Source organism: Nyctibius grandis, chromosome 6, assembly GCF_013368605.1.
Source record: "Nyctibius grandis isolate bNycGra1 chromosome 6, bNycGra1.pri, whole genome shotgun sequence".
Taxonomy (NCBI): Eukaryota; Metazoa; Chordata; class Aves; order Nyctibiiformes; family Nyctibiidae; genus Nyctibius; species Nyctibius grandis.
In genome coordinates this window covers 1,503,459-1,526,743 of record NC_090663.1, presented here as the reverse complement: position 1 = coordinate 1,526,743, position 23,285 = coordinate 1,503,459, and the positions used below count along the sequence as shown (strand labels likewise).

At 49.4% G+C, this 23,285-nt stretch overlaps 1 protein-coding gene across 1 annotated transcript in view; it reads left to right on the top strand.

Moving 5' to 3' along the window:
* The window catches only part of SFXN5 (sideroflexin 5), a 114,254-nt gene extending 98,131 nt beyond the window's left edge, over nucleotides 1–16,123 (top strand). The window contains 1 exon segment of the mRNA XM_068402913.1: nucleotides 15,621–16,123. Coding sequence (XP_068259014.1) covers nucleotides 15,621–15,698 — 78 coding nt within the window. The 3' untranslated portion in view covers nucleotides 15,699–16,123.
* Nucleotides 16,124–23,285: the final 7,162 nt, after the last annotated feature.

Genomic DNA, 23,285 nt, shown 5'->3' with positions numbered 1-23,285 from the left:
GAGGCCGACTCCGACTCCACTACAACGTCTCCCTTCAGGTAGTTGTAGACTGCACTAAGGTCTCCTCTGAGCCTCCTCTTCTCCAGGCTAAACACCCCCAGCTCCCTCAGCCGTTCCTCATAGGTCAGACCCTCCAGACCCTTCACCAGCTTGGTCGCCCTCCTCTGGACTCGCTCCAACACCTCAACATCTTTCTTGAAGTGCGGGGCCCAGAACTGGTCTCAAGAAGGTGACTGTGCAGTAACTGCAATCTGCTGAACCGGGAAGGTTGGTTGGAGACTGCATGCTAAGAGACGAGCAGTGAACTTGAACATGACTCTGGGCTACGCAGCCAATTTTTTGGCAAGGTTTCGATCTCCCTTGGTTTGAGACAGGAGTGCTTTTACCATTTGCTTCTCTGATGTCTCCCTTCCTTCCCTGCGCTCACCAGCCCTCTCTGGTTGAGAGCATCAAGCACAAGAAGACAATGTGTTCCCGGCATAGCCCCCGTTCTCAGCCCCTAGCTCAGGTTTTCCTTCACCTGTGCCAGCTGTCGGGGCAGGGTTTGCAGACCCGGCATGTGTTTCCCAAGGAGCCAGACTTCACACACTGCTTCCCCCTTGGCCCTGCCCTTTGGCTTTCCCTTTACACCCCCACTGCTCTCCCCCCTCACCCCCCTCGGCAGCCTGGCATCTGCAGAACACCTTTCCTGTCAAAGCAACCAGGAAAAAAAAATAAATATCACAGTAGCTTGTTTCCTGTGCTGCAGATTCCCTCGGTTCCATCAAGAACTTGTCGTTTCCTTCTAATTGCGTCGCGCAGGAAAGCTGCTACCCAGGAGCCCGCAAGCACGGAGGAGTCTGTACATTACTGGAAGTATTTAGGTGGCCTGAGATGGTTTGGTTGGGTTTGTGGTTGTGCTTAAGCTTGCAGAGAGATGTGCCAGGAGCTGGGAGGGTCTCTCCAGAGGATGATGATGAGTTGTTACCATTCACTATCACAGTAATTGTCGGTGTTACTCCTGAGCACTGTAGATGCTCGTGGACTGTTCCCAACCCATCGTAGGCCTCCTACACAGGTTCGTCTCTCAAGAGCAATCTATGTAGTGGAAGGTGTCCCTGCCCGTGGCAGGGGGGTTGGAACTAGATATCTTTAAGATCCCTTCCAACCCAACCCATTCTGTGATTCTATTCTGTGATTCTATGACTTGCTCTTGGCTGCAGAGATCTGCCCCCGTTCCTGCTCCCACCTTGAGTTTCTCTCTCTCTGCCATCAACTCCAGCGTGACACAGACAGAAAGAAGCCTGGAGATTTTGCTGTATTTGCTTTAGAGCTTGCAAGGTCCATAGTATAAATTTCCAAGTCAAAGTGACAGCAGAGGTTTTTGGGGAGCTCAAGCATATTCAGGGCAAGGACTTGGGCAGGTTCACATGCTCTAAACCCCCTTCTCGAGCAAGTCTCCCAGGTGAAGGTATTCCTAAACACATGGGGACACTTCAAGCTTAGTAGTCCTCTCCTCTGCTTCCAGTGGTGCTTTAGCCTGAGTTGCTGAACCAACAGCCACAAGCTCCCTCCTGCTTCAGGGAGGGCTTCTATACAGTGGTTGATGTTTCTGCAGGGAACCTCTAAAAATCAAACAGACCCAAAGTTCCAAATCCCACCTGACCATGACATCCTTGTTTACCCACCCAGGTCATGAAAACCCCCAAATTCTCATTATTGTATCATAACTCCCCACTGCTACTCCACAGTGCTCCCACACTGATACTGAGTGATGCTCTTTTCAGTTCTTCTGGGACTGTAGCAGGAGGATAGGGAAGATGTTGTGGTGCAGTAATTTCCTTCTGCCCTCATCTGGCTGGATGCAGCAGCAGTTCCAGGTGCAAACCCATGGGTGGTAATCTCACAGAGGCAGCATCTGCCTCATTGCAGGGCCACCTCCCGTTTCCCAAACTCGTGGCATACTTCATTGCAGTGCCCTTTTGATTTGTGTCCTGGCACGACTGAAACTCCTCTTGCTATGGGGTCGCTTACTTGAGACATGACCAGGAGAGAAGGAACCCGTTTCACAAAGGGAAGAATATTTCCGGATCAGGACATCTCCCCTTTCCACATTTTTTTCCCCATGTCTTTATCAAAATCAAAGCATTTCCCATGCCTACTCGGTCCCAAATAGGTTGGGAGTGGGACGTCTCAGTCACTTCTGGGAGCAAATGTTCTTCTTTCCAAGATGAAGAGGAGGGCGACCAAGCTGGTGAAGGGTCTGGAGGGTCTGACCTACGAGGAACGGCTGAGGGAGCTGGGGGTGTTTAGCCTGGAGAAGAGGAGGCTCAGAGGTGACCTTATTGCAGTCTACAACTACCTGAAGGGAGGTTGTAGTGAAGTGGGAGTCGGCCTCTTCTCCCAGGCAACTAGCGATAGGACAAGAGGACACAGCCTCAAGCTTGGCCAGGGGAGGTTCAGGTTGGCCATTAGGAAGCATTTCTTCTCAGCAAGGGTCATTAGCCATTGGAAGGGGCTGCCCAGGGAGGTGGTGGAGTCACCTTCTCTGGAGGTGTTTAAGAAAAGCCTGGCCATGGCACTTGGTGCCATGGTCTAGTTGCCATGGTGGTGTCAGGGCAACGGTTGGACTCGATGTTCCCAGAGGGCTCTTCCAACCTCATTGATTCTGTGATTCTGTGATCTGGTCTTCAGGGGCATCAGCTCCACCATCATGCTTTACAAGCCCTTAGGAAACGTCAGGGTGGTTGGATTTACAACTGCTCAGCCTGTTTGCACGTCGCGGTGTAATTATTAGGCTCAATGACACCTCCTGTCTGGGGAAGGTCACGAGTGAGCAGTGTTCTGATTGATTTGGAGCCTGTGTCTTTGTTCTCACGTTCCTTGTCCAAGCGGCTTTGATTTGTGACCGAGCTGGTTTTTGAAGTCTGCTCGCAAGAGTGATCCTTTGTTTCCCGACCAGCGTTCGCGCGAGTCAAAGGTGCTGGAAACTTTACAGGATCTGGCCCTAAAATCGTAACCTGGACCAGCAGAGCTTGTTCTTGCTGGGAAGTGACAGCTTGAACTGAACTCTTATTTGTGGTCATTCGAGGTGGGTGTGGGAGAAAGGACCCCTTTGTACTGCCCAGGGGCTTCAGCAGTGGTGTCAGACGGGATCTGGTTTCATGTTTATATCTCTGTCCCTGGGATACAGGTTCAAGTATGTAAACTATCTATCCTGCAAGCACAGGCTCCTGCAGGTGTGTGGGTGCTAGTGGGCATAAAAAAACATTCCTGACACCATCTCTTTTGAGGAGTCTTCACCTCCTGATGGCTATAAGCCATTAGGAGTCAAAAGAAAGAGCTGACATCCGACAACTCCGGATAAACAGCTAAACATTAACCCTTAAAGTAGCTCGAAAAACATACTTAAAAGGCACTTTGTGGAAAGAAGCCATTTTTTTCCAGGCCTGTTAATTGCTGTCTTTCTTCAGGACACCTTTCAGCAGCACCTACTGTAAACAGAGCGGCTCCTCCCGAAGCACTTCCCCCAAGGATGCCTGCCCTGCTCGCCAGGGCGCCTGCAGAGATGGCCATCCCCGTCTCCTCCTGCCCTGTGCAGTCCTCCTGCGGGTCTTTGGTTTCGCTGGTTTCTTCTTGGCCTGAAGGCCAAGACCTTTCCTTTCTTTCCACCAGCCCTCCCTGAAAAGGCAGTCCCCTTTCTTGGTCACCATCACTCTCTTTGTTTGGTGCAACGAGGTTCATCCCCAGCTCTTCCCTGGCTGTTGCCTGGCTTACCCCGCTCTTGCTGCACAGGGTTGGAAATGTCCCTTTCTGCATACTCAAGAGAATTACAGAATCACAGAATCAATCAGGTTGGAAGAGCCCTCTGGGATCATCGAGTCCAACCATTGCCCTGACACCACCATGTCAACTAGACCATGGCACTAAGTGCCATGTCCAGTCTTTTCTTGAACACCTCCAGAGATGGTGACTCCACCACCTCCCTGGGCAGCCCCTTCCAATGGCTAATGACCCTTGCTGAGAAGAAATGCTTCCTAATGTTCAACCTGACCCTCCCCTGGCGAAGCTTGAGGCTGTGTCCTCTTGTCCTATTGCTAGTTGCAAGAGGCAGTTGTTTTAGCTCATCTGGAGCAACTGTACCTCAGACTACTCCAAGTGCGATGTTATAAGCAAAGAAAGGCGGCCAGTTGCCCAGACTTGCCTGCTGTAAGCGTGCTCGCTTACTGCAGAGAATGCCTTATTAATCACATTTCCCAAGCACAGGCATATATGATTATCATCTGTAATTGCTTTTTAAATCATTTCAATCTAGCAGCCTGTTCCTAGTGAGGCTGTTGGTCCTCCAAGAGAAGGAAATCTGATGGAGGTTGGGATCCTGAGGAACTTGCTACGCTGCTTTAAAGCAACAAGGACATCCCTAAATCCTGCAATACTCATCCTACTCTTCCTTCTTAACAGCTGGAGAATTGCAGGGTTTGACATTCTCGCCCAATAGCACCAAATACTCTCTTCCTCGACAGAACTGCTGGAGGGTTTCTTACCAGAATTGACCTAGTTGCTCATTTTCATCAAAGGGAAAACTTGCCATATTAATAATGTCCACATTCAAAAGTAGGACTTTTTCCTTCCCAAAGAGGAGAGATGACTCTGACTCTTTTTGTGAATGCCTTTCATTCCATCAAGGAGCAGTGACCCTAAACTCTGCAATTTTGGGGGTTCTCGAGATCATATTTTAGGCGGGCTGATGATTCTTCCATCCATCAGTTGGCTTGAATGTTCCCCAACAGAGTCTACGTCATGTAATGTGAGGGTTCTTCCTTCCTCTCCTGGAGAAGGGTCCTTACCTCATGAGGCTAGGTGACCTGAGGTCAGAACACATGTGCGTCTGCGGTGTGGTACCAGCCTAAGACATCCACCTTTCTGGAGCTCCTGTAGAAATTAAGTTAGTGTGGCAACTTGTGAGCACTTATCTCCTACACGTAAGCAGACCTTCTTCTCCAGAGTAAAGGAGAAAAGGCATCTTACCTCCTGCAAAGGCCTTTTGTGTGGTTCTTCACTTCATGGAAGACACATCATGCCGTGGCCTTAGCTTCCCTCCATCACAGCTTCACTTTGAGTCTTTGTTCAGTCTCATGCTTGAGCTTCTACGTTTCTCCATATAGGTGTTGAGTTTGTGTAACTTGTGTCTTACCCCTTGGTCCCTTGCGAAGCACTGCTAACCAAGCCCAGCTCCTAGGAGTGGTTTTCATTCATCTCACCATGTCTGTTCACCACTGATGTCATCTTGAGACACCAGAAGGGTTTCCATGGGGAACTGGAAGGTTAGAGCTGGTATCTTACTGGTGGACTGGTTCAGGGCAGCGAACGAACACGGGGGCCAGAGCACGGGAGTGAAATGCGGCTGTTGAACTGCTCTGCTGCAGGACAGGCAGGGACACGCCGAGCAGTTGAAGCTCCCTCGCAGCCTTAGGTGCCTGCTGTCATATATTATTATCCCATCTGCTGACGCTGTTATCGTCAGTCATTTCTAGAGCACCGGAAGCAAACATGCCACTGGGCGAGGGGAGCTCATGGCCATGGGGGCAGTTGTGCTCTGCTCCAGCCTGGTTGGGCAGTAGCTCAAAACACCGTGTTTTCCTTCTTCCCAGCTGATTAAAATGTTGTTTGTTTTTTTTTATATGCCTGTTATTTTTCTTTAGAGAAGCTGTGATTTGCGACTCCTGAAGCTGAAGTTAAAAATAACCCTTGATGATGGTGCCCCATCCTTGGAAACATTCAGGTCATGTTGGTTGGGGCTCTGAGGAACCTGATCTAGTTGAAGATTTCTTTGCTCATTGCAGGGGGGTTGGACTAGATGACCTTTAAAGGTCCCTTCCAACCCAAACTATTCTGTGATTCTATGAAGTTGCTGTCCCATAACTGACCCATAAGTCCTGCAAACTCTTCTGCTCTGCTTCGGGGCAGTCAGTTGTTCCCATTGAAGGTGAGGGCAATACCATCTTAAAATTTGTAGCTGTCTCAAAAGCAATTGCACATCTCTATCCAAACATCTGTTGAGCACGAGGAATATTCCTGCTCGTCTCGATACAGAAACCTGATGGCACCCAAGGCGCTACCGACACTTTGCAGTTCGTGCTTCGCTAAAAGCAGTGACGTTTTCAGGGGACGGTGCAGAGGTGCCAGCAGATGTGATAGAGTGTGAATAGCTTGTGCCACTAACACCGTCACTGACATACTTTATATCTAACGGATGTCATAGCAGGATGTGTGTGGTGCCGCATTCAGACCCCTTCCAGCCTGGTCTGAGAAGGAGCCTTGTCCTACAGACAGCTGGAGGTGGATGCTACTGGTCAAAGCATCCATGGCCAAAGCCAGAAAAAGCTTCTGAAATGGGTAGCCCTCGAGAGCAGAACAGACAAATGTTCCACTTTTCCTCCTTTTTATTGTTTCAAAGAGGGGAGAGAAAATTGAGATAAAATTAATTACAAGCAATGGTTCTTCAAGAAAGGGTCATTAGACATTGGAAGGGGCTGCCCAGCGGGGTGGTGGAGATAAAATTAATTTCAAGCAATGGTCCTTCAAGAAAGGGTCATTAGACATTGGAAGGGACTGCCCAGGGAGGTGGTGGAGTCACCATCTCTGGAGGTGTTTAAGAAAAGACTGGACATGGTACTTAGTGCCATGGTGTAGTTGCCATGGTGGTGTCAGGGCAGTGGTTGGAGTCGATGATCCCAGAGGGCTCTTCCAGCCTGATTGATTCTGTGTGATTCTGTGATTCTGTCCTTTTTAATGCCAGTTCTAGGTATGTCCCACTAGAGGTTAGACAGCAGCACTGAGATACATCTTTGGTGTAATGTGCTGACCGCAGGTCCTGTTAGAGGCCATGCATTTCTCGCTTGTACTTCATCGTAAACCCAGTTCACTGACTACAGAGAAATGATATATCCCTAAAAACTTCCCGTTTGGAAACAGGGCTCTGAATTCAGAGCTGTTGATGTGAAATCCCCCACGAAACTACGACATTGCAGGGTTTTAACAGGTTGCCCACCTGCTAGACACATGGCAGTAGTTCCAGATTTGCCGTCAAACAAGAAACTTTGCAAATTACCCAGACTGCCTGATAGCTCCTTACTTTACAGGTACGCTGAACTACGTGTCATTCCACTTATGGCAGTGAAAGGGTGGTATAAATTAAATGCACTTCTGAGCTTGTTCATCCTCATCTGCTACCGGCTTTGTTTTACTTCTGAGCACGTGAGCAAGAGAGGAACCTCTTACTCCATGAGTGTGGGCTGCTTTCCCGGCGTGGTGCATCAGGGGTTGAGTTGTATCCGTGGTTGTAGGCTCTGGTCACTTGGGTGAGGCTGTGCTGTGACTTCATTAGAAAAGCCAGCCAGGCACTAATGGTGATGTTTTTCTTGGTGCAAGAGTATGATGTGACAAATTTTCACCTTTTTCCTAAATAGACAGATCCAGAGCACCAGAGGTTTAATCTATTTACTTGTGCAACAGCTCCCAGCCCTCAATGTCTTCTCCTTCCCAAGCTGCTCCCTTCCCAGAACATCTTCTGGCGGTCTCATCTCTGCCCTGGTCCACACTGTTGTCTGCATGGATGTGCCATGTGGATGCGCAGCCTTCGTGGAGCTCTGCTTGCAGCGTGCACGGGCTCTGCCCGACCGGCCAGACTGCTTCCTCAGAATGACAGAATCACAGAATCAATGAGGTTGGAAGAGCCCTCTGGGATCAGCGAGTCCAACCATTGCCCTGACACCACCATGGCAACTAGACCATGGCACTAAGTGCCATGTCCAGGCTTTTCTTAAACCCCTCCAGAGAAGGTGACTCCACCACCTCCCTGGGCAGCCCCTTCCAATGTCTAATGACCCTTGCTGAGAAGAAATTCTTCCTAATGTCCAACCTGACCCTCCCCTGGCGAAGCTTGAGGCTGTGTCCTCTTGTCCTATTGCAGGGCGCAGCCCCGGCTAGAAAAGCCCATCAGCCCTGCTCCTTGTGGCGTGGTGGCCGGGGAGCGTCGCGCAGGCTCTAAGGGCGTGTCAGTCCCCGAGTGCGTTGCATACCTTGTCGTGTCAGACAAAAGGAGATGATCAAAGCAGGGACGGCGAGAAAGGAGGCTCCAGCCCCTCACCGGGGAAGCGCTCCATGCCTCCGCGCCCACAGGTGCACAGCTCTTTGATCCTGGCGTTTCGGGCGGTCCAGCCCTCCCTCCCTCCCTGCACCGAGCCAAAGTCAGCACTTTTTTGGAACGGTGGATGGTGCAAAACCCATGAGTGGGCTCCCACCGAGCCACGGGGCTCTCACACCCCAGGTGGGGCCGGATTTGGACACGTTGTGACCAACGATGGCTGGAGGGGCAGTGGTGGCTTCCCAGGCTCTGGTTATGTTTTGTTACGACCTTACCCAGCATCAAGGATGGAAACGGAATCGAATAACTGGTTTCCATGTTTTTGAGAAAAATATTTTGACTAGATATGATGTGTTTTCTTATGAAAACTGAACGTTTCTTTAAAAGAGGGGGGTCTAAAAGACTTGAGAGAAACAAAAAATGAAGAAAACTGTACCAGTCAACTCTTAAGTTCAATGTTTATTACCAATTTGAAGGAAAACCTAACAAAATTCAAATTCTCAAAATAATTTTCCCCAAGTTTGTGATTTGGCCAGCAAACTGGATATGTTATTTATGAACTTATTTGTTACATTAGTCATTAGACCATCTCAACCAGTGTGTCCAGTTTTGGGGTACGTAGTTTTTTTAACTATGTAGAAAAACTGGAAAGTGGTCAGAAAAAAGCTTTAACACCAGTATTTCAGACAATGATCTGCCTTGCAGAGAAGCAGCGTGAGTTTTGTCTATAAATTTTAATAAAGATGATTTAATAATCTTTGCATACTTTCATGGGAGGAAAATTCCTGGCAGGAGAGAGCTCCTTAGTGCAACAAATAGGTAAAGGCAAAGCTGGAAGTCTGAATTTAGAAAAATTCAAACCATGAGGATGGCTGATGCTCTTTGAAGTGGGATACTGAGAGCTCTGGTTAGCTCCACTGTTGCTTGGACTTCTTAACCAGAGGCTGGATATCTTTTGAAAAACATCTATGATTTAACCAGAAGGTTTTTGGGTGAGATGGGGCATTTCCCGAATTCTGTGACCTGTCAGGTCACCTTCAGTTGGCCATAGGTCCATAGCATTTCCAAGAGACACTCCTTAGGAAACACCCATCTCCTCATCTCGTTCCTTAGCGAGTGGATCCATGTAGAGCAGTTTAATTTTTGATGTCTGGGAAAAGCTTTGGAAAGAGTTTGTCTGATCAGAGGAGGAAAAAAATTTTGCTGTGTTGAAATCATTCAGTACACATTTTCCAATTTTAGAAAGTGTTCTAAAATTACACACAGGTTCAGGGTTGTGATTTTGGCCCCATCATCATTCTTTCATCTACTGTCAATTAAAAGAAGAAAAGAACTGAAATATCTGAAATAAGAACATTTAGGCAGCCTTACCGTGGGAACAAGACCATCAAAAACCCAGTCAAGTTGGGTTTTGACCCAAGTAAGCATGTTAAACCAAACTTAATGAGGTTCTGCTTCTCAGCAGAGTTGCATTAGGTGACCACAGGTCGAAGGTGAAAGGGAGCCTTGGTAGACCTGTACAGAGGTGCTTTCACACCGTGGTTGCACCAAGCTACAAGCAGAGGTGCCTGGTGACCATGGAGTGGCTGATGAGCAGTAGCTCATCTATCTGAGGTAAAACATGATCTTTCTTCACCGAGGAACCGAGGACAGAGCAGAGTCTGTTAGTGGTGCTGGATGTGCCCCACCTCTCCGTCTAGCTGTGCACAGAACCCACCACTGTGGAAGCAGCAGCTGCTGGTCCTTCATGGTGCTTCATGGTGCCATTAATTAACCAAGGTCCTTGCTACACCTCACTAGGGCTTGGTTAGCTTGGCATTGCCCTCGGCCATTGCCCTGATGTCTGATGGCCCAGGAGGAGATTGTTTAAGAAAAGACTGGACATGGCACTTAGTGCCATGGTCTAGTTGCCATGGTGGTGTCAGGGCAATGGTTGGACTCGATGATCCCAGAGGGCTCTTCCAACCTGATTGATTCTGTGAGATGGCAGAGGGCTGGTGGAAGGGCTGGGAGAGCCCTCCTGGGCTCTGAACCAGGGCCACCACCGAGTCACCTCACTGGCACTGCTGAGGCAACAGCAGAAGAAGCGGTGACCAGCCTGATCCTCCCTTCCCCCACCTCCCGGTGCAGCATCCGTCAGTCCGCATGACCCTCCCCCTACCAAAACTGGCTGCTTTCTTCCTTCTTCTCCCCCCTCGCTCCCTTTTTTTGGCTGAGTGATGAGCTGTATGCCAAATCCATCTGCTCCTGTCTCCCCTAGCTGCCTTCCATATCATTACAGGATCCCTGGCAGCAAGCCTAGACCTATCTCTCTCCCTGCACTCTGAGGAGCACATTCCTTTCTACACCTTTTCCCGAGCTGGGATAGAAATGAGTATCAACCCCAAACAAAAAGCATCTGCTTTCTGCCTGCTTCTGCTTCACCGGACGCGCATGTACGCTACACCCGTGTCAGCAGCGAATGCAAAACACACACAACCCCCCACCTCGCCGCCCCGCATCCAACATGGGCTGACGAAACTTTGGGCGCCGGGAGCCTGCCTCACACCCTCTCCCTCTCCGTCTCCGCAGCACCAGCTGTGACCACCGCACCATTTGTTCCTCCAGCCCACGCCAGCACTCGGAGCCAGTTCTTTATCACCCCAATTAGCCTTGTCTGTGCTGATGAGAGAGGCTCCCACTGCAAGGCGGAGACGGGGGGAAGAGAGCTGGCGCGCGGTGGGCATCATGAGAGGCGATTCCCTTCACGGCAGCTTTGTTCCCCGGGAGGGATAGATTTCACCGGGTCAGGAGCACTGCTAAAAAGCCAGCGCTGTCATCCTGCCTGCATCACCTGAGTGATGCTGGTTTATAAACAGTTGCTTGGATAAGGTCAGGGGACAACATTTCTTGTTTTTTTTCCCTTTTTTCTCCATGCACTTGGCTATCTGCTGGTGGGAAGAGGAGCATCCTCAAGCCACACCAGCTCCGGGGTGTTGCGATGGGCTGTGGCTAGCCCTGGCCACATTTCTGGATGAGTTTGGAGATGTTGGAACGAGTCCAGAGGAGGCCACGAAGATGCTCAGAGGGCTGGAGCCCCTCTGCTCTGGAGACAGGCTAAGAGCTGGGGCTGTTCAGCCTGGAGAAGAGAAGGCTCCGGGGAGACCTTCTAGCACCTTCCAGTACCTGAAGGGGCTACAGGAAAGCTGGAGAGGGACATTTTACAAGGGCAAGTAGTGACAGGATGAGGGGGAATGGTTTTAAACTGTAAAGGGGAGATTGAGATGAGATCTGAGGAAGAAATTCTTTGCTGTGAGGGTGGTGAGAGCCTGGCCCAGGTTGGCCAGAGAAGCTGTGGCTGCCCCCTCCCTGGCAGTGTTCAAGGGCAGGTTGGATGGGGCTTGGAGCAACCTGGTCTGGTGGAAGGTGTCCCTGCCCGTGGCAGGGGGGTTGGAACTAGATGGTCTTTAAGGTCCCTTCCAACCCAAACCATTCTGTGATTCTATGCCCCTTGGCCGTGTCCCCAGCGAGGACTGGGATCCCTGCATCTATAGCAAAGCTTCCAGTAGCCTCACAGGGGGGTGAAGCATTTCCTTCTTCTCCTGCTGCCTTATTATAGTGTCTCCCATGCTGGTATGTCAGGATACCAGGCAGTCAGTGCTGCACTGATGCTCACAGCCGTCAGCCTGAAAGCCTGAGGTGTTTTTTACCAAACCAGCCCCTTGTAGCACTCTGTGGGATTGGTGCCTTTACACCGTGGTTCCCTAGGTGCTGTTGTGAGCTTGCATCCCTCCTGGGCTTCTCTTGTCCTGGATTCATTGTTGAAGGTCCTTGTCTGGTAGGTACCTCAGTGCTATCATCCCAGAGCCAGGAAGGGGATCCATCCTTTGCCCCAGCACAAGTAAATCCACCCCACTGGGAGGAAGAGGGTGGACACAATTCAAACCCAGTCCCATAGTGGGCACTCAGTTTGGAAGGACAAAGTCAGCCCATACAGGGTGGGGCAGGTCCCATCAGTGTAGTCCCAACAGGGTTGAACCTGTTCCTCAGAGCACCCACCATAGCAGGCCTTCCTTGTTAGAGGGCTTCCCAGCATGGCCGTGACCAAGAAGAACGCTGCTGGGGGTCTTCCTTGAAGCGGAGACACACGAAACTTGACAAAAAACTCTGTGGTCTCCAGATCCATTTCACAACGCCATGTATCTACTTTATTAAAGTCAACCAGAAGGGAATCTGCACAGATTGCTCCAGTTCAACCAGTCACTCCCCAGCAAATTTATTTCACATCTTCCCAGGCTTCAGGAAGGGGCTTAAGTGAGCTCGGTAACACGCAGCTCCAAACCAATGCCTGTGACCAATTGTATCTTCTTTCAAGATCTTCAAAGGAGTCCCTGACCAAGTGTCCATCTTGCATTAGGCATTCATTCTCTTGTCCTTCTGCCCAGGCACCATAATCTGTCTCTGAACTATCACACCTCAGTCCTGTCCCTCCTAAAGCCATCCTATCGAACAGCCTTGTGTACAGCCTTGCCATGAATGAAGAGCTCAGTCATGCAGGGAAAGACCTCCTGGACCCATGGTAAGGAAGCTGAAAAGACCTACAAGCAGTTCTCTCAGCTGTCTCCTTGCACCAAGACAAGCTCAATTCTGCTTAAACTGTTCTTGGTGGGTTTCATCTAATTTGTGCTGAAAACTTCCCACCACAGAGACACCACACCTTCCCCAAGCATTTGGTTGCAATACTTTGCTCCTTCCCACTAGGATACTCTTCCTGCTGCTCAGCTTGGATCTTACTCAATGCTTTTTGAATTGTGTCCCAAGAGAGCAGGAACAAAACATTACTCCTTTCTTCTGTGCCGTAGCCTCTTGCACACGCAAATACCACTATGCCACCCTTGAACTTCTCTCTTCTAGACTCAGCACATCCAAGTCCTCAATGGTTCCCATAGGTCTTGCTTTCAGACCACTAATCTGGGGTCCACCAAGGAGAAGAGGAGGCTCAGAGGTGACCTTAGTGCAGTCTACAGCTACCTGAAGGGAGGTTGTAGTGAAGTTGGAGTCGGCCTCTTCTCCCAGGCAACTAGCGATAGGACAAGAGGACACAGCCTCAAGCTTCACCAGGGGAGGTTCAGGTTGGACATTAGGAAGCATTTCTTCTCAGCAAGGGTCATTAGCCATTGGAAGGGGCTTCCCAGGGAGGTGGTGGAGTCACCATCTCTGGATGTGTTTAAGAAAAGCCTGGACATGGCACTTAGTGCCATGTTCTAGTTGCCATGGTGGTGTCAGGGCAATGGTTGGACTCGATGATCCCAGAGGGCTCTTCCAACCTGGTTGATTCTGTGATTCTGTGAAGGCTTTTATTGGAGCTCCCACCTCTCCAGCCCCCATTGGAAAGGAAGGGAGTGTTGGTGGCTCTCCATTAGCTTGTTGTGGAGACGTCCCAGTAGTAGGTTGAGTTTTGCTCTATCCGAGCTGCCCCATGTCCCCAAGCCCTACTGACACCAGCATGAATGGTCAGGGTTGGACCGCCCAGCTCCAGGTCATTTTAAAGCACTTCCCACCTTGATGTTTTCATACCAATGGGTGAAACCACCCAGCCCCGATGCCTCGGAGCTTTTCTTTCTGTCTTTGGAAGAAAAACAAGAAAACAATAGGAAGAAAAGCTGCGTCAGAGCCAGGCAGATCGGAGTTAATCCTCCCTCAAAATGGATCCCGTCAGCGCCGGTCTACGTGAGAATCGCCTCTCCTGCACCTTTGCTGGGTCCTCTCCCCGGCACAATGCTTCACTTGGTGTTTCAGCACAGAAAGAAATGGTGAAGTTGCTAATAATGGCACTAAAAGAAAATATGCTACATCTGTTATGGATAGCAGTACAAAATTAGCTGATCACACCTCTGACACCCAAGATGTCTTCACTTAAAATACTCGTTGGCTTACTTTACATAATTTGCTGATTATATTTAAAAGAAATACAATTTTGCAATTACTGTTCTTTCTGGTGTGCTATCTATGCATCATTTTCTTTTTATGTTTATATATTTCTCCTTCATTAGTGCAGTCTGAAGGGTGATTAGATCCCTTCAAACATTTTACAGAGGTTAAACGTTGATTAAGATTTAATTATTACTGTAAATAGCTTGCAATGACATATGGTGCAAAAACCTGACATATGTGCATTTGAATAAATGAAGTGCTATTTCCCATGATGCTTCAGTAGCTGTTTAACAGCTTTGCTGAAGGGTTATGTTGCACCTCATGTTAAGATTGCTTTGATGTTATATTTTGTTGGGTTTTTGCAGCTGAAAGCTAAGAACAGTTTTTCCAGTTTTTAAAAACATTGAATATTTTAAATACCTAAATTGTTTTGCACAAATTTTTGCTAATTTGTCTAACTAGGTTAAACATTTTCAAAAGCATTTCGATTTTAACGTGGGTTCCTAGCATTGTGTCAGCAACAGCATCGATTCAATGTATAGGATTTCGAAAAGTCTCGTCTTGCAAGGTGCCCTGTCCCGGTTGGGAGTGGAGTCTTCGCTTGCCGCGGCAACTGGGAGCACCATGGATCCCTCCCAGGGATGCAGAGGTTTGGAGTGATTTCAGAGCAAGGGAAAGCTTTGTGTGAAGCCAGTGAAAGGAAAAAATGAGGAAAGGGCTGGAGATTTTATGGAGAGAGAGAAAGGGGTAGGCAGATTTTAGCTCCAGGAGCCCAGTGAGGGTGTGCTGTCCCCTCGTGTCACCAGCAGCCCGTGGCTTTGCTGGGTCCCTGTGGGTGCAAACGGCGGCTTTGGGGACTGGGTTCCTTAGAGCACCATGCGAGGAGAGCGTGGCTGCAGGAAAAGGAAGGGATGTCTCCTGGAAAGTCTGGAGAAAAGGAGGCTGAGGGGAGACCTCCTTTGCCAGTTGTAGACCAGCTGTCTACAACTACTGGAAAGGAGAGTGTAGCAAGGTGGGCGTTGGTCTCTTCTCCCAGGTAACAAGTGATAAGATGAGAGGAAACGGCCTCAAGTTGTGTCAGGGGAGGTTTAGATTGGAGATCAGGGACAATTTCTTCACCAAAAGGGTTGTCAAGTGCTGGCACAGGCTGCCCAGGGCAGTGGTGGAGTCCCCACCCCTGGGGGGATTTAAAAGCCGTGTAGATGTGGTGCTGAGGGACATGGGTTAGTGGTGGGCTGGGCTGGGTTAACTGTTGGACTCGATGATCCTAAAGGTCCTTTCCAACCCAAACGATTCTGTGATTCTATGAAAACGATGGGTGGGATCCGTTTGATTCTCAGAGACACTCTGTAATTCGTTGAATATGGCAAAGCAGAGAGCGTGCGTCGTTGTGTGTCATAAGTCAGCCCGAACAGGGATGTTTTGAGACTTGAGCAAATCAAAATGACACGGAAAAGGCATGAGTGATGTTGTATTATTCACATATTATTCTTCTCCACATTAATGTATTGATCTATTGAGCTCCTGCTGCAGCACAACACCACGATACCGATTCTGATCTTGCCTGTCTTTGATTTCACAGATTGAGACATCTCGGCTGGAGCCCGAAATCGCAATGGCCACCACCAGTAAGACTGTGGTCTACAATAAAGGATTGTAAGTGGAAGTGGACCATCTCAGCCCAGAAGATTTGGAGAGGGAAAGGGGGAAACTTGAGATCCCGACTGGGAAAAAGAAAACAACAACAAGAGAAGACAAATAATAGAGCCCAGTGATACTAATGTATTCCTGCTCCCGGCGAACTGGGGGTGAATTAACACTTGCAGAGAACTGACACCTCACACCAGTCAGAAAGATTAATATTAAAAGTTTTAAATTAGCAACAAGAGCAGCAACAAAAAAACTTGCATTCAAACACTTTAGAGAGCTAGCTAAAGAATAATCTCAGAACTTACCAGTACTGCATGGAGGGGTGTTTAACGGCGTGTTTACGTGGTTATACCTAACGACATGAAGTAGGCCTCACCGAGCAAATTTTGTTTGCGATGCGAATTAAATCTCCATACTGATGCTGCACAAAAATAATTCTGTAGAGATCAACGGGTGCATGAACGAGAAGCGCTTGATTGGGTGTTTGGTAAGTGTCCTGTGTTGATTTCATGCTGATCCTGCCCCAGTGGTCATGCACAAAAGCAGCCTTCCATGGTTCAACGTGCAACGCTCCGTTAGCACAGCGAAGGTCATAGCCTGTGCGCCCTCTATCCATTCCTCCTTCTTCTGCAGATGGTCCTGGTGGCATCCTGCCACTCATTGCACTTGCACGACTTCATGTCGCAGGAGCCTACCACCAGGCGTATCTGCAAGGGCTTTTGCCTGAGGTTCAAGGTACTGGAAAGCCAACAGGTCCATGCGTTGAATGGGAAGGGATCTTATAGCAAAAATGTGCTCGATCCACTCTTTTCCTTTGCACAGACACAAAGGATGGGGTTTGTCCCACCTAACAGAGACCCTCTAAAAGTAAGGTTGTTAATCCAAGCTAATTGGCTAAGCCACGCTTTGCTAAGCTAGTTGTCTGAGGACATACTATGCTTTAACTTTTGGTCAGCCCTGAAGTGGTCAGGCAGTTGGACTAGATGATCGTTGTAGGTCCCTTCCAACTGGAACTTCTCTCTTCTTTCTAATCTCCTCTCCTCTCCTCTCCTCTCCTCTCCTCTCCTCTCCTCTCCTCTCCTCTCCTCTCCTCTCCTCTCCTCTCCTCTCCTCTCCTCTCCTCCTCTCTCCTCTCCTCTCCTCCTCTCTCCTCTTCTCTCCTCTCCTCTCCTCTCCTCTCCTCTCCTCTCCTCTCCTCTCCTCTCCTCTCCTCTCCTCTCCTCTCCTCTCCTCTCCTCTCCTCTCCTCTCCTCTCCTCTCCTCTCCTCCCCTCCCCTCCCCTCCCCTCCCCTCCCCTCTCCTCTTCTCTCTTCCTTCTCTTCTCCTCTTTTCTTCTTCTCCTCCTCCTTCTTCTCCTCCTCCTTCTTCTTCTTCTCCTTCTTCTTCTCTTCTCTACTCTATTTTGCCAACACTTTCAGCCAGCAAAGCCAACACTGCCCAAAGTCTGGTGCTGGTGCAGAGGAGGACCCAAAGCAGAAACCAGTGGGCAGGACGGCTTCACCTGGCAGCTGTGCCAAGCCGATGGCTTCGTGAGACTGCAACGTCCGAGGGGTGAACTGCCCTCTGGAGATGGCTGGCTGTCTGTCTCTTAAACTGCTCCACTTCAGGGTGCTTAAAGTGAGGTGGAGCAGGTCCCCCCAGGACTGCACCAAATCCTGCCCTCACATGTGTTTGGGGCCATAATTTGGCTTTCTGTTATCTTGTACCCAAGAGTAAACCCCGAGTGGCTCCCTGAAGACCAGAGGAGTTAATGCAGATTTTGAACATGGTCACCAGCAGAAGACCGTGCTGACAGCGAGATCTGCCTCTGGGATCACTGTAGGGATGGAGCCGTGGTGGTGATGGGCATGGCCGAACGCACAGGCTGTCATCCTTCAAATGCCAATTTGTTGGGGGTTTTGGGGAGGGTGGGGGGAGCAGGGGAAACCAAATCGCCACTGACACAGAATGTATTCAAAGGATTTATTGCAATGCTTGAAATCAGGAGGCCTGAGCCCCACCATGTGCTCCTCCACCATTGGCTGCTCTCGCTCCCCACTGGAGGCAGACCAGTAGGAACTGGAGTCACACAGCGGTCAGGCCAGCTCAGGAAGACTGATTCTGTCCCCGCACTGGTGTAAATCACACATAGTTGCACAAAACAAATCCATTTTCTGTATTTACACACCAGCGTGCAGGGGAGGAGAGGCCAGATCCAGGCTCTCCGTTGCTGCTGTTGATGGGCCAGCTCCTGGCCCCTGACACTGGTGGAGACGCAGAGTGGGTCCCGTTGCACTTATGGAGTTGTTCTGGATTTACACCAGGGTGAGGGACAGCTGAGTCTGACCCAGTCGAATGCACTAGATGAGATGAATGTATGTTCTGGAGGAAGCAAGGCCACCCCATCTGCTCCGCGTGGGATCTGGAGAGGCCGCAGGGAGGTGGCACCTGTCCTATGGACATTTTCATGAGCATCCTACGGCTGCAGGGGGTCGGAGGAGGCGAGGACCGCTGTCGGGTGCTGGGGGTACAGGTTCCCCCTTGCACACACACCCACGTGTGCATGCAGCAGGGAGAAAGCTAGTCTGAGCCTAAAACTTCAGTTTACAGCTCCGCTGAGCCCGCAGAAGTTAGGAGCCAAGCTGCATCGCGTTGCATGGAGGCACAACTTGCTGCCTTCCTCCTCCTGAATGGAAATGAGAGGCTGAGACAGAAACAGCCTCTTGTGTTGACAGGGAGAAGCCTCCTGGCTCCGGTGTCTGTCTGGGTGGATCATTTCCCCTTCGCCGGTGGGTTTTGTCGCTGCCTGAAGCATTCTGCTGCAAAGCTTGTTCATCCCAGGCTTTTATTTTTGGTGGTTTTGGTGAGGTGGAGCAAGGAGGGAGGTGGTGATTTGGTTTTGCATCGTGATCACTGGTCAAAGGTTTCAGTGGCCGTGAGCTCTGGCTGCCTGGAGCAAGGAATTTGCAGTGGAGGAAGGGAGTGAGGGCTTTGCTTGCTGTATTTCTTTAGGAGAGATCTGAGGAAAAGCACGAATCGAGCAAGTTTTGCCTCGGGAAAGAACCGATTCCCAGTTTTCTCCACGATGGGAAGCAACTACGGACGCTTTCCCTTCACACACATCACCTGCAGAGTTTAATTAGCGGGGGATACTCATCACGTTAACCCAGTGATGCTCAGTAAGAGCTGCATCGGTTTGGAGGAGAATGGACTGAAGGTTTATTAAGCCCCTGTTTAAGAAAAGCCTGGACATGGCACTTAGTGCCATGGTCTAGTTGCCATGGTGGTGTCAGGGCAATGGTTGGACTCAATGATCCCAGAGGGCTCTTCCAACCTGGTTGATTCTGTGATTCTGTGAATCACGAGGGCCTGATCCTGCTCGAGCGGGTGAGGACCAGCTTGAGGGATGTCAGAGGAGCCGCGTGGCAAGATGATGGCTCGGCTCAAAAGCAGCTGCACAGTCGAACAAGTGACAATCAAACGGTCTAAATGAGTCTGGATTTATCGTCTTCCCATACAAACCCCGTCAAACTTGTTTCGCTTCATGTGTCATGCCAATGGGTCTCAGTCAACTCGGCAGAGTTTGTGCTGAGAAATAAATACATCCCGGGGTCCTGAGTCAGGCGTTCGCCCGTGTTTATCTCTAAGAGCCGATCACAGGCTCTGGCAGGTTGGCGACAACATTTGCTCTCAAATTTTGTTCCAATACAATTCAAAATGTTGTACCCTCCACCCAAAGCCCTGGGAAGATGTTCCTGCTTGGAGCTGGGAAGGGAGAGCCACCACCTCCTGGGGTTTGGTGCCCTTTTCTAACCTCTTCTGAAAGCATCTGCAGGTTTTGTCTTGCAAGGTCGAAGTTACATCAGCAATACCCATGAGGTTGGAGACCTGAGGACTTGACCCTGCATCTCCCAAACCCATGTGCATCCCCTTCCTCTGCGCAGTCAGGATGGTGCAGACCCATCTCTGCTGCCCTTCCCCTTGCTGTCCCCTGACTTGATGGCGAGCAGGATGAGGTGCGGGTGTGAGGAGCACATTTTGGTGGCCCCATGGTCCCAAACTCTTGGGGAAGATGACACCATGGTGGCCCCATGGTCCCAAACTCTTGGGGAAGACGACACCATGGTGGCCCCATCGTCCCAAACTCTTGGGGAAGATGACACCACGGTGTACCCACTCTGGGCCACTGAAGCCAGCTGATGCAGTTCAGCTTTCAAGCCACCACCATCCCAACACAGGGGTGTTGAGATGCATTTTTATTTAAAAGCAGCAGAATGGCTCAGGAGATACAAATCTGACCCTTATGGATCTCAAAAGACCGTTCCACTCACAGGCAGCTCAAGGTTGGGCTCCCTTGGGCTCGGCGTGGTTGCTGCCATCCATGGTGGGACCATCAACGAGTCCCAAAATACCGTGCTCAACTCTTCCTACGGCGTTAGAAATGAAAAGCGAGGAGGTGGGAAGGCGGTCGCACAGTAGTACTGTTTATTAGGACAGCAAATCGTGCCAGAAGAGACTACACACAGCAGCTAATGATAACATTATGCACATTCACTTAATAGCTAATTAATCTCCTCGACTTTCCTAATGTACAAAAAGGAGCCTTCGGTCTGCGGGAACAACCCGACCATTTGCATTTCTGATTTCCTGTAATTGGGGAAGTGGAAGGAATGGAGAGCGCAAAACCCCACCGCACACATCAAGTTGTTCACCTCAGCAGATAATAATAAGGAGATGATCATCTCCTGTAGCATTTAATTAGAAATGGTGCAGTTAATTGATTTCTTGGATACGTTAATTAAGAAATAATGAGGACCAGGTTGCAGCCAAAGGTGCCAGCGAGAAGTTTTGAGTCCCTCCTGGAAGATGTGTCTGTTGGCTGCTCCCCAAGCCGGCCAGGGGACAACCAGGGGACAATCCCAGGGTTGTGTCACCCGTGTCCTGAACCCACCCCGAAGCTTGGGCACAGCTCAGCTCCTTCCATTTTTGCTTGTTGCTCATTTTTCTGCTCCACATCCCTGCGTGTGGCCTGATGCCCAGCTCCCAGCAGGGCAGGCAGCAGGTCAATCTGTTTGCTGCCATCGCTGGGACACGGGGTAACCCGGCCCATGCTGGACCTGGCCACCCTGGGACAAGTGATGCTGGTAGATCTCAGGGTTATACCGATGCCACGTAGCTGAGAGATGTAGGTGTGTGTCCCCCCCAGCTTCGGTTGGCTCCTCCTGAAAGGCTGTGATGGAGATCCGGAGCCTGGGATGCCCTTCAGCCGCGTGGGACAAGAGGACACAGCCTCAAGCTTCGCCAGGGGAGGTTCAGGTTGGACATTAGGAAGCATTTCTTCTCAGCAAGGGTCATTAGCCATTGGAAGGGGCTGCCCAGGGAGGTGGTGGAGTCACCATCTCTGGAGGTGTTTAAGAAAAGCCTGGACATGGCACTTAGTGCCATGGTCTAGTTGCCATGGTGGTGTCAGGGCAACGGTTGGACTCGATGATCCCAGAGGGCTCTTCCAACCTGATTGATTCTGTGATTCTGTGATTCTGTGGTGGAGGCTTGAAGGGTTCCTGGTGGTGGTTGATGCCCCCAGCCCTGGGTTGCTTTAGCAAATGTCCACTTTTGGCTTTTATTTTCCCTTTTTTTATGACTTATTTTGCACCCAACATCCTCAGCTGCCCCTTCTGCAGCACCCAATCTGAACACACCTTATGACGGCAAATCCCATGGGATGCGGTGGGGAGGGTGGTTGCCCACCAGCACCTGGCACGTCTTCCAGCGGTCCCTGCGCCGGCCCCCTGCGGCGCGCACCCTCTTTTTAACCTTCTCAATAAGACTTATCGACCGCGACACTTTGTGTAACACTCGGATCTGTTGGGAATAAAAGAGTTTGAAGACTTGATGGTGTGGTCCGACCTCCGCGTGGCCGGTTCGTGCTGGGATTTAAAGGTCTCGTCTAAAACAGACGCGGTTCTTAGGGGCTGGTTGGGCAGGGGGGAGGCTGCCAGGGGTGGACAGGGTGTGGGGAGGGGGATATCCCAACAGCAGGAATTATGGTATATCTCTGTGTGTGAATATATAATATATAATATAATATATAATATATATATATATTATATATAATATTATATATTGCCAGGGAGATGGTGGAGTCCCCATCCCTGGAGGGATTTAAAAGCCGTGTAGATGGGGTGCTGAGAGACATGGGTTAGTGGTGGCCTTGGCAGTGCTGGGTTAGCGGTTGGACTCGATGATCTTAAAGGTCCTTCCCAACCCAAACGATTCTATTATTCTATAACATGTAATATATAATATATATAATTTAGATTACATAATATATTGTACATTATATAATATATAATGCATAATATATAATATATTATGTAATATATAATATAATATAATATAATATAATATAATATATAATTACAAATATATTATATATGATTACAAATCTATTATATTTAATTACAAATCTATTATATATAACAAAATATATACTATGTAAATATATATAATAAAATATATAATTACATATTATATGTAATATATATTATATGGGGGTTGGACTAGATGACCTTTAAAGGTCTCTTCCAACCCAAACTATTCTGTGATATAATTATATATAATATACATTATAAAATACAATATATATATATATATACACTATACACATATGTGTGTATATATTGTGTGCATGTATAAGTGTGTATATGTATATCTTATAGCTTATATATAATTATTATATTTCATGTATAGATTTTTAATATATTTTTATATATATAATTTTTTTATATATATATAAAAATATATTTTTTATATATATATTTTATATATATAAAATTATTATAAGTACTCTTTCCCCAAACTCCAGCGAGACATTGGCAGGACGCCCGCCCTTCGCTGCCCGAGCCCCCCTGCCCAAGTCCACCCTTGCTCCCAGGAGTGCCCGGGGAACGGAGGGGGGGGGTCCTTTGCCCGCCCCTGGCACCCCGTGCCTCGGGGGTCTCCCCGGGGCAGGGGGATATTCCCGGGGGGAAGCAGAGCTGGTGGGAGCCTCTCCCCGACATTCAATCCCTGGTGCAGGTGTGAAGCTGCTGGCCCTACCGCATGCCTCTCATACCTGCGGCCACCCCGGCGGTGGGGACCCCCGAGGGACACCCCCGTCCTCATCCCCCCAGCGCCCACCACGGTGGGGCCACCAGGCTCTCCTGGCTCCATTGCTCCCGTGGGACCCATCCCTCCCATGGGACCCATCCCTCCCCAGTCATCCCCCCGCAAGAAGGACACCGGCGTCCCCATGGGAGAGGGGGACAGTCCCCATGGGAGAGGGGGATGGTCCCCTTGTCCCACCACCGAGGCAGCAGACACATTTCCAGCGCATTTTGCTTTTTATTACCACGCAGTAACACACGCTACAGCTGCTGACTACCTACGACAGGGAACGCACGCACACAGGCACAAAAATAAAAGAATAAATTAAAATAAAACTGTGTAAAAAAAAAAAATAACGACGGAGAAAAGGAGGGAGCGGGGGGGGAAAATGTGAAAAATAAAAATGGAAATGAAAAAAAGGGGGTTGGGTACATTGAGCTTCTAGGTAGGACGGTTTTATTTGATCTCATGG